At 39.3% G+C, this 11,393-nt stretch overlaps 1 protein-coding gene across 1 annotated transcript in view; it reads right to left on the bottom strand.

The window, feature by feature from the left end:
• Window positions 1–11,393, bottom strand: part of LOC136250244 (dynein beta chain, ciliary-like) — a 28,348-nt gene that overhangs the window by 877 nt on the left and 16,078 nt on the right. Inside the window, exons 29-51 of the mRNA XM_066042425.1 lie at window positions 11,244–11,374; window positions 10,726–10,874; window positions 10,392–10,674; window positions 10,164–10,337; window positions 9,807–10,112; window positions 8,760–9,089; window positions 8,635–8,712; window positions 5,410–5,571; window positions 5,171–5,364; window positions 4,955–5,117; window positions 4,636–4,902; window positions 4,423–4,584; window positions 4,043–4,360; window positions 3,081–3,992; window positions 2,800–3,035; window positions 2,627–2,749; window positions 1,898–2,579; window positions 1,526–1,842; window positions 1,271–1,478; window positions 925–1,221; window positions 567–878; window positions 267–509; window positions 27–209 (exon numbers count right to left, since the gene is read on the bottom strand). Of these exons, the coding sequence (XP_065898497.1) occupies window positions 27–209; window positions 267–509; window positions 567–878; window positions 925–1,221; window positions 1,271–1,478; window positions 1,526–1,842; window positions 1,898–2,579; window positions 2,627–2,749; window positions 2,800–3,035; window positions 3,081–3,992; window positions 4,043–4,360; window positions 4,423–4,584; window positions 4,636–4,902; window positions 4,955–5,117; window positions 5,171–5,364; window positions 5,410–5,571; window positions 8,635–8,712; window positions 8,760–9,089; window positions 9,807–10,112; window positions 10,164–10,337; window positions 10,392–10,674; window positions 10,726–10,874; window positions 11,244–11,374 (6,230 nt within the window). The remainder of the gene's footprint in view (window positions 1–26; window positions 210–266; window positions 510–566; window positions 879–924; window positions 1,222–1,270; window positions 1,479–1,525; window positions 1,843–1,897; window positions 2,580–2,626; window positions 2,750–2,799; window positions 3,036–3,080; window positions 3,993–4,042; window positions 4,361–4,422; window positions 4,585–4,635; window positions 4,903–4,954; window positions 5,118–5,170; window positions 5,365–5,409; window positions 5,572–8,634; window positions 8,713–8,759; window positions 9,090–9,806; window positions 10,113–10,163; window positions 10,338–10,391; window positions 10,675–10,725; window positions 10,875–11,243; window positions 11,375–11,393) is intronic.

Here is an 11,393-nt window from a genome sequence, read left to right as displayed (position 1 = left end):
ATATGTAGAGTAGCAAAATTGGTTACCTTCAATCCCAGATCCAGTTCTTTCAAAGTCCTCTTCATTTCTCTAGTCAATCCATTCATCCTCTCACACTCCTGGAAAGCAACAACCACATAAGGTGTCCTGTCTTCACATCTTGCCATCATCTCCGGTAGGTTAAACTCTTCAGGCAACTTCTCCATTATTTCATCCAGCAAAGTTTTCACCTACAGAAGCATGTATCATTTTAAAATGATTCAGTACATTCTAAATAGTGTGTACACCTTTTCTTCTCTTGAAGAAGCAGCCCCTGCTCCACCAGATGTATCCCTAGGCTGCATCTCTAGTACAGTACGGAACAAGCTTTCTGAGGTAGTTGTGAGAAAGCCTATCTCAGCATTAGGATGTAGTCCATACAAGTAGGGACTCTCTGGGGGCAGGTTCTCATCGATATATTGATGATAGCCAACATAGTCTGAGTTGGGAGGTATAGTATAGCCTGGGGCTAGCATTAGGTCACCGTCAAGCTGTTGGATAAGAAAATGCCTTCTGGATGATTTTACAATATACTTTAATTCTTTTACCTGTTCTGGTTTCATGTATTCTTCGAGGTAAGTCCTGCACAATCTCCTGTCCCAGTCATCAGTGATATGCCCACCATACATGATCTCACCAAACAGGTAACGCAGGTCAGTCCAGGGCACCTTAGCATTAGCCTCCAGGTAGTTATACAGCACATTAACACTGATAGTAAGATCGCCAGTGTTGTAGGGGTAAGAGCGATTCCATCCCTGAGGACCAAACTTTCTCCTCTCCACCACAACAGCATGGAAGTAACACAGAGAATTTAAGATGCTCTTAAACTCATTTTCCTTTGAACACATCTCAAGAGTATCCTATATGAAATGGTGTAATGACAAAGAAAGGTAATATCGACTGTACCTGGTTGAAGTTGTCCAATGCTTTGTGGAGATTGGCCATCATTCCAGTTGGAGGTTCATTAGTGATCTTAATTGAAGACTCCAGTATTCCTTGTGGGATGATGTGCTCAGAGGGAACTCCTGCTGGTTCTGCTGACATGTACACTCTATAATCAGGGTGACTGCCAGTGCTATACTGTTCTAATGTCTTCTCTAGTTTGCCCAGCCATTTAGCCACCAAATGAATATTCTGTAAAATCACCCAGTGGCCTTCGGTGCCAGCAACCTCCAGAGCTCGTTCAGCAACAACCTCTTGACCCTAAAATGTTAGTAAATTATTAACTGTTATAATTCTCTCAAGTCGTTACCTGTCCCAGTGAAACGTTGTGGAAGTTTCTATTGTCTACTGTGAAGTTTAGTTTCTTTCCCAAAGCCTCAACATCTTTCAGTGGATCCACACCGGGTGACAGCACAAAGAAGATGGGAGTAGCAGGACCGCTCTCTCCATATGATACTTCAAATTCAATATTTCTTCCTTCCACATATTTGGACCCCAATCGTTCCTCAACAAACAACCTACACAAAACCTATTATACACTGAATAAGTAAAGGATGATATGTACCTTAATGCATATGTCATTCGGTCAGGCCTGAGTGCACGCATGATACATAATTTCTGTAAAGATGACTTGTTCTTCCATTCTCCAGGGAATTTCTCCTTCTCTGGACACTCACTCTCGGAAAATTTCTTCCATCTCTTGGCAGACCCTTCAATGTCCTTGTCAAGATTCCTGAATTGTTCCATGTTGGATAATGCCTTCATACCACCCCAGGAGTTGTTGGTGAGGAAATCAACTGGACTAACAACATTAGGAACTGCAGGGAAACGTAGCAAGAAGTCTAACTCGACTGGATCAAGTTCTTTCTTCATTAGCAACACCTGAACAAATGAAATACTCTAATAGAACACACAGCAGCATTTCATGCTTGCTTACCTGGAATGTTACCTGTGAAGTAAACGTCAACTTATCCTTTTCAAACAGACCACGGCTAGTGTACATGAATACAGAGTAAGTGATAGAATCAATCAGATTTTCAACACGCTGTTTCAGGTCCTCAGAAGGATCTGCCCTCTCTATGGCCTTGTGAAATACCACACTGAATGCCTTCAATGAAAACTGGTATAGCGGGTTTATCTTGTTCAAGTCACTAAGAATGAAATACAACAAAGAAGCCCTGGCTGCAGCAGGACGGTAATATTCCCTGGCTTCATTAATCTTTTTCTCAGTCACGATAGCTTCCTTGACTTTTTCCTCAATTTCTGCTGCTGTACGTTTAGTAGTCTCCAAGTTTTCTACAAGTGAGGTATCACCAAGGAAGTTTCCTTCAGCGGAAGACAAACGATTTAACAGAGAATCTTCAAGTTCCTTTAGTTTGATCTTGAAATCATTTTGTTGTTTAGTGAGCTGAGCTTTAAGGGTCTCCAGGTCAGGTCGTTCAGTGGCCACCACTTCAGCTAACAACTGATCCTCTAAACCATCCCTGGTGACTGTAAAGTTGACTAATGTACACTGGGCCTGCATCTCAGGTTTGTAGTGAGGATTAGCCAACTTTGTATGGAGAATTAGCCTAAACTTTGGATTATACTCAACTTCTTTGTCACCAATTTTAATTGCCCTACATTTATACCACGTTCTAAAATGTATACTGTTAATATACATTACCTTCCTTTCTTGATGGTGTTTCTACCTAGTAAATGGTCCAATACAGGATCAACAGATTCTTCCATGTTCTCAATCAACATACAGTCTCCATTAGATACTGCTCTCTCAATAGAATCCAAATAGCTGTTGATAAAAGAGTACTACATTTGCATGGTAGAATCAAGATTGTTTACCTTCTTTGTCCAAGTCGGATCACCTGCAATTCTTCTCCCTCCCTGGTCTTGATCCACTTTATCCCTTGTAGTTGTGGATCTATCATGAGAGGCCAACGTTCTGCATTTGTCAGTATAGTAGCATTCTCAGTAGACATCCTATCACTGGGGAGGTTTTCATTGTTCCAAATGGCAATAGTGGCTCCATCAGTTAGCAAGTGTAGCACATCTAACCCTTCAGTCATTGGTATTTTAGGCTGTTAAAATACTATAATATCAAAGTACCGAAACACAAGACATACCTCTAGCGTATTCAAAAATGGTTGCCATTTATTATCCAGCAAATCTTGTCGATAGCTCTTACCGAAGCAGCCCACATAGGACAGGTAGGCTGTTGTCAGCAGTACATCTCCAGGTAGCGTCTTCTCTTCTTGTTTGAACCTCTGTACAGACTCAGCCCAACGTACCTTCTCTGAGGCAAGACCCCCTACTAGCCGATTAGCAAGAGATATTGTCAGTGCTGTTGACTCGGCTTCCTGTTGACATTTCAGCTTGGCAGCTGTGGCAGTCTCAAATTCAGCTGTTAGAGATGCAAGATTTTCATCTAATTCAGCAATTTTGGCCTTGATCTGAGTCAATTTTTGCTGAGCAGCTGCTAATTCTGCATTGGCTTGAGCCAGAGCACGTCGCTTGGGCTCCACATCACAAAACACTCGATAAAACTTTACAATGTTAATGGCCCATGAACACAAACCAGAAGCAGCAAATGATTTGTTACGGATAAATTCTGGATCAAACTCAGGATTGCTCAGATATGGATCAACAGCCTTAAGGTTGGGATCAGCAATGTTCTCCTTATCAAAGTGTAGTAGAGAATCCAAGAAAGCATCTACTTTGCCCATAAATGCTTTACATACATTCCAACTACGATCCTTCGGTATTTTACTGGAAGGTGACAATAGTACTACTACAGCTGCAGTAACATTCATTACTGCAGGAGGAGGTTTGCCAAAAGATTTCAGTTCAGTAAGATTGTTTTTGTTTAGTGTGTTGAGAGCAGCCTCTGCAGCTTTGAGGGCAGGTTCTGCCTTAGCTAAATCTTCTTCACAAGATCTCTGTTTTTCTGATACCTCCTTGTTAATAATAGCCACCTTCTTTTCTTCAGCATCAGCAATCTCTTTCTCTTTGCTAACTTTTTCTGTCTCTATACCGACCTATCATACAAGAAGGTAGTGAAAACATGCACAGAGTGTAACAAATTTACCTTCTTAATCAAAGCATCAGCATCTTCATTCTTTTGCTTAAGTTCCACTTCTTGAGCAGCCAATTTCTCTTTCAAATCATCTACCTGAGCAGCAGTGCTCTGTAGTTTAGTCAGTCCACCCTCCAATCTCTCCATACTGGAAGTTAACTCTTGGTGTTTCTTGTTTAACAGGTTCTCGTACAGTTTGATCTGCTCAAGAAAACTCTTGGGTGTAGTGTAGTTGTAACGTCGTTCATTAGCCAAATATAATTTGCTCATTTCATTAACACTGCTGTGCACATAGGCCATAAACTTTGCCACTGACTTACGTACATCTTCCTACAGGAATAGAGTATATGTAGCAATATCTATTGTGTATGAGGACAAAGCAAAAATCTTACAGAAATAAGTTCAACTTCAGCCAAGAATCTTGAGCTAACAGACACTAAAGCTTCTTCCGGCCATTCATGGAACCAGTCAATACTAGTACAATTAACTACAGCTGGGAACTTTCTGCTACGTACCCTCAGTGTGGTACCAACAGGTGAAAAACACAACACGACCTAATGAGAGATCATTTATAAAAATGATATCTATAGTTATTTTATTGTCACCTTCAGTTGTCTTCTAACTCGATCAATAAAGAATTTCCAACAATTCTCTTTAGTGTCTTGTATACCAGTACTCCTCACTTCATTACGTACACCACTAATAACGTTCTCAAACTCATCATCAGCAAACAAGCCAGGGATCTCACCAGACGCTAACAAGTCATTGATTAACACAAGAAACCGTTCATCAGGTACTTGAGCATCAGTCAGTAAGAACACTGTGCCTATACTCTTAACACCAGCCTTGATGTACAGTTGTGCCAGGTCAAGCTATTAGTGAATATGTATTGGTAGTTTAATGCATGGTAGTAAGTTTTTGAACCTTTAAATCTGCTGAGCTGTATCCTTTACGGAGTTGTATTTGAAATACTTCTAAGCCACTGACTGAGGCAGCAAGCCTTGTCAAGCTTTGTTTGCCACTACCACCCACACCGACAAGTAATGCATTACCACGAGGTGACTCCAAGATACGATTAATACGACACCTAAATATGAATTACATTGTGATATTACGCAGTGACTAAAATGGTTTACTTACACATGTTGCAACGCATCTTCAAACAACACCAAATTCATGACAGCATTAATTTCATTGTAAGAGTCCAAAGCTTCTTCAAGGATTTTGCTAAGATGAGGCCAGGTGGGGATAGACAAGTATTTTGGTTCACCAATTCCAGCAGCAAAGTGGCAATATATCAGTGGCTCTGATCTTAGTGCTTCATCGTCTAAATCCTATGCAAAAATTATCAACCAATTAAGATAAATTTTCTTACATACTTCAAAAGTTTGCTTTGCAACATCAAATTTAATTTTCTCAAACACAGCTATGTCTTTTTCATCCACTAGCTTGTCTCCATATACTCGACTAGCCTCATGTAGCCATAAACGCACAAAGTCCATTGGAGTTTTGATGCAGTCACAACCAGAGAACAACACTCCCTGTAAAATACATAGACCAAATAATTATGATATATTAATCTAATCCAAAACAGCCAAGCTGTAAAAAAAGAGTGCGGCCCTCAAAAAGTCTATGGTAAAAAAAAAGATGTGAAATCCAAGGTGGCGGCCAAGAAATGGCTGTGATGGTAGGTTAATGGTAAAAAATTTAATAATGACAATTCAGGTGAATTTTGTGCCAAGACCAAGCGGCACCAAATTCAGATGAATTGTTGTTATTAAAATTTTTACCATTAACCTACCATCACAGTCATTTCTTGGCCGCCACCTTGGATTTCACATCTTTTTTCACCATAGCCTTTTTGAGGGCCGCACTCTTTTTTTACAGCTTGGCTGTTTTGGATTAGATTTCACTTCTTTTTATATGTGTATACCCCAAAGCTGCCCTATGGCCAGCTTTGGGGCTTTTTTAAACCTAACTTTTTTTCTTTACCACAGCAAGAAGAAAAGGATGAAGCAGATTTTAAATACTTTAACTATTTCTGATTTTCATCAGTAAATGTACAAATTTTATATATATAATACATATATTTATTACATGTCAATTATTCCTTATGGATAACTTGTTTGCAGCTGATCTCTATACTGGATGACTTGAAATGTAACTGAAGTCTCTACAGGGTGATTTACTTGTAGATGAACTCTCTACAGGATTCTCTCTACAGGGTGACTTGTTTCTAGCTGAACTCTCTGCAGGGTTATCTGTTTGTAATTGAACTCTCTACAGGGTGATTTGTTTGTAGCTGAACTCTCTACAAGGTGATTTGTTTCTAGCCGATCTCTCTACAGGGTAACTTGTTTACACAGTAGCTGAACTCTCTACAGGGTGGTTTCTTTGTAGCTGAACTCTCCACAGGGTGATTTGTTTCTATCTGATGTCTCTACAGGATTACTTTGTCTGGCTTATCTCTCTAAAGGGTGATGTATTTTTGTAGCTGAACTCTCTACAGGTCACTGGTTTCTAGCTGATCTCTCTACAGGGTGACTTGTTTGTAGCTGAACTATATCTGCAGGGTGATTTGTATGTAGCTGAACTCTCTACAAGGTGATCCTTCTAGCTGATCTCTCTACAAGATGACTTTTTTCTAGCTGAACTCTCTACAAAGTGATTTGTTTCTAGCTGATCTCTCCTTTTTTCTAGCCGATCTCTCTACAGGGTAACTTGTTTACACAGTAGCTGAACTCTCTACAGGATGGTTTGTTTCTATCTGATCTCTCTACAGGGGTATTACTTTGTCTGGCTTATCTCTCTAAAGGGTGATTTGTTTTTGTAGCTGAACTCTCTACAGGTCACTGGTTTCTAGCTGATCTCTCTACAAGACGACTTGTTTCTAGCTGAACTATCTGCAGGGTGATTTGTTTGTAGTTGAACTCTCTACAAGGTGATCCTTCTAGCTGATCTCTCTACAGGATGACTTGTTTCTAGCTGAACTCTCTACGGGGTGATTTGTTTGTAGTTGAACTCTCTACAGGGTGATTTGCTTGCAGCTGAATTCTCTACAGGGTGATTTGTTTGCAACTGAACTCTCTACATGATGGTTTCTTTGTAGCTGAACTCTCTACAAGGTAACTTCTACTAGCTGATCTCTCTACAGGAAGAATCTTTTATAGCTGAACTCTCTTCAGTGTGACTTGTAATGTTCTGAATCTCTACAGCAATATATTTGTAGCTGAACTTTCTACAGGGTGACTTGCTTGTAGCTGAATTGTCTATAAGATTAACTGTTTGTAGCTGAACTCCCTACAGAATAACTTGCAATGTAATATAATTCTATAATGGAGTAAGTTATAAACGTAGTTGAATGCTCTATTAGGGTGACTGTTCTATTAGAGTATCGCGATCTCGCATTTGCTACATGTAGTTGGCTTTCGAATCACAACTGAGGGGTCCGACACGAAGACCTTAGATTCAATATTTGTAAAATTTTAGCAGGGATTTGGGATTTTAAACATGATTTAATGTATTTCAAATACATTGAAATAAACTACCAGAGTTATGCAAAGTATCTAATTACAGATTAACAGTACTAAATTTGAATTAAATTTTAGCTTTTCTTCCTCAATATCTGTTTAACATATGAATATTTTATTAGAATAATTTCGACTGCTGCAGTTGACTGCTCTATTAGAGTTTCTCAATCTTGTACAAGGAATAAACGGAGAACTGAGGAATAGAATACAAAAATTTACGGAATTTCAGGAAATTTAAGGATTTAAAGATTTCTTTAGCCCTATAGATTTATCCAAAATTTAAGGATTTGAATCCTGCTTAATGTTAGATTCCATACGTGTCGGACTCCTCGATCACAACTCAGTGGTTTGTACTCCGATTCTTCTGTACTACTGCAAGGACTTTCTATGATGATTATTCCAGCTACACACCGATTTTCAGCTCACTGCTCTAAGCGGTTTGCCTGGTAGGCGTGAAAACTAATAGTTTTTTTATTCATAAAAGTCGATCGCGTAATTGTGACACAGGTTGGGTTTTGTCATATCTCGATGGCCTTTATCTGGATTCCTTTCAAACCACAAAAAGGCACTCCTACGATAGTTACTCCATCTACATAGCAATTTTCAGCTCATTCCTCCAAGGGGTTTACCCTGTGGGCATGACAGACCTTCAACCTTATTTTACGTGAATAATTGGTCATAACTCCGTGAATGTTCATCGGATTCCTACCAAACTTTGTACTGAGATCTGCTGTAATGAGCCCTTTAAGTGTGCCAAATTTCAGCCTGATTGGAGCACGCATTCGTGTTTTATGGCAGATTTTGCAAAGTGTGCGAAAAGAAGTAGAAGAAAAAGCGAAGAAAAAAACCCCGAAACTTTTGCCGCTCGTATCTCGGAAATGTCTGGAGCGATTTTCTTCAAATTTGTTATGTACACTCCCCAACCTAGCCGGCACCTCTGTAGCAAATTTGGTTCCAATTGGATATGGGATCACAGGTGTGAAAATCGTGTTTTCTTTCTTCCTGTTAATATACTCACGGTGTGGCGCGCCGGCTTCTTGGGCCGCATGACACACTACCGTGTGTCTTGATTACCTGAAATATGTTTGAGAGATCTCGTAAGTTGAATATGTAGTGAAATTTAATAGCAGTTGGCAAGAATGTACTGGCAACCTAGAATAAGAGTCAACATTACAAAAGTTTAATGCTGTGACTGTTACCTTCTGATGTAAGGCTAGTGCTCCACTAATAATCTTATCCACACATTTTTGTATTTGTGCAGTGAAGCCACCACTGGAAACATGGCCAGACAAGATACTGCTGTAAATTGTGTTAAGGGCAGCCATCCCCGGGAAGCTGACAGCAAATACAGAGAAATGTCGTTGCAGTCGAGGGTTAATGGTAAAGCTACCAGCAGTAGGGTTCATACAGGCAACATATTGAACATTGTGGACTTCCTTAAGGACCATCTTCTGTCGATCATACCAATGTTTGTAGTCAAGATGTTGTCTGATCAATGTGTGAGGTTGAACTGTGCCATACAAATCAACCTATATGAAGATGGTGTACATGAAGCATTCTTTAAAGTAATGTATTGTAATTTGCATGGGAGGATCAAAATACTGCCAGCAAATATAGTACAGTTATGCAGATAATTTGGCAAATACAGTACACTTGGGCAAATACAGTACAGTTATGCTGAAAATTACAGTATATAAAGAATATGTTATGAAAACAATGTCACTCAGACAGCATGATTGATCATGTGGCATTGTAAATCACTAAAATTAGCCAAACTAATCCTACCAGTTCGTTCTATAACTAGGAATAGATTATATAAACACTTACTGATCATCCAATCGACAAAAGTCAAAGCAACAACCCATGCAAACAGTATGATGGATCACTTGTATGACACTGTCAAATGCTTAAACTATATAGCCAATTACTAATCCTACCAGTTCAATCACAACTACAAATAGATTATATGAGATAGTCTGATCACTGAAAATCGGGTACTCAAAAAAATTGTTTCAAGCAAGATGACCAGTATAATAAAACACATAAAGCACCGCCTATATATGCTGTGTGTGCAAAAAATACAGCACTTGGGGGTATCTCAAGGCAAATACTGCACTCGACTTCTGTATTGGCCTCTTCTCATGCTGTTTTTCCGTACACTGCACTCGACTTCTGTATTGGCCTTTCCTCATGCTGTATTTTCTGTACACACGTGCGGCAGTGCTTTAACTATAATATATAGTCACCTCTGGCATGTTCATATCATCAATGAAGTAAATGAGTTTCTTGGAACCAGGTGGTCCATAGTTTTTACCAGCTTTCTTCTCCAATGGTTTCTCCATGACTTGTTGTAACATCATAGATGTGGTGTAGTAGTTTAATGGTATGGTGGTGACCATCATGTCTTCTCCAAGACTGGCTAACTTGTCACCAATCATGACAGTTTTACCACTACCTGCGTTACCAACTAACATTACCGGACGTCCTTGGTCCATTAGCAAGTCAACAAAGTAACGATATCTGATTGTTTCTGCTGTGTGCACTAACACAGCCTAATGAATACCTTGTAATAAATTTAGCACAGTAAGAATACAAAGCTTTACCTGTAAGGGCATGTCGGGATCCATGATATACTTGGGAATCTTCTCATTCCATGGCATCCACTTCTTTGTGTCAGAATCAAGGAAGTAATCAAACACAGTGCCTTGAGAAGGGAATTTGACCACTTTAAATTCAGTCACCCACCACTTGGAGAATTCAACACGATAATCAACCAACTAAACAAAACATACCACATTTAAAAGATTGACAAAAGCTAAGCATTTATTTACCTGATCTTGGAACATTGATCCACCAAAGGCCCAAACTGCAGCAAACACAAAGTAAAGCTCATACCACTCCTTAGGGCAATCAGGTGGAGTGTTCTTGGCATTAAGGAAAGACTCCAACAAGAAGCAGAGTGTTTGTAACATGCTGAAGTCTGTTATTGGAGTGATCTTCTTGAAACGCTGTCTTAGTACATCAAGACACACTGGCACATAGCGATCAAATAAGATAGTCAAATTAGCCCTTTCTGATTGTATTTCTCGTTTATCAATCCAGCTCTGTATGTAACTATGTAACATACAGTGATTACTATTCAAGAATTACTACCAAATTACTCACGGGTTCCAACCCAGGTCAGCTGGGTTAACAAATAGGATACCAGCACGTGATACTGTGGCTGGAGTGGCAGTACGAAGGTGACCAATCTCAAACATCAACCTCATCGAAGGAGTCAGGGGGATACGCTCATTACTGGCCAACGTCAGCACCTGAGTAGTAATGTGTGATAGCAATTTTGCAACTGTATACAATACATTTATCACAATAGTACGTACGTACAGTAGATCCAAATGATCAAATGCATAATTTAGTACTACTTTTATTTTTTCCTATATGCCATACCAAAATACAGCCAAGTGCAATTTTGTGAGTGAATTAGAATACATAGTTGAAATAAACCAACAAATGCTTCAATTATAAGATTAGAATGTCTGATTTGTGCTCACAATAATCACGACCTATTATCATATCATAATAATGGATCTCTGCAATACGATTACCACACTATCAATATTATTGCACATCACTACACCTGAGTAGTACATTACAGTAACATATACCACTGAGTTGGTATATACCTTATTGTCGTCCATCACAGTATTAAGAGACTCAATCCACATTGTATCAATGTCTCCGTCCAACACTATCCACTTTGGAGAATCAAGGTTGGTCAGATTTGACATATCTCTCATGATTACAGAGAATAAACCTGTGTAGAATGGATACAC

Source organism: Dysidea avara, chromosome 3, assembly GCF_963678975.1.
Source record: "Dysidea avara chromosome 3, odDysAvar1.4, whole genome shotgun sequence".
NCBI classification, from domain to species: domain Eukaryota; kingdom Metazoa; phylum Porifera; class Demospongiae; order Dictyoceratida; family Dysideidae; genus Dysidea; species Dysidea avara.
This window is presented reverse-complemented; position numbering and strand designations above follow the sequence as displayed.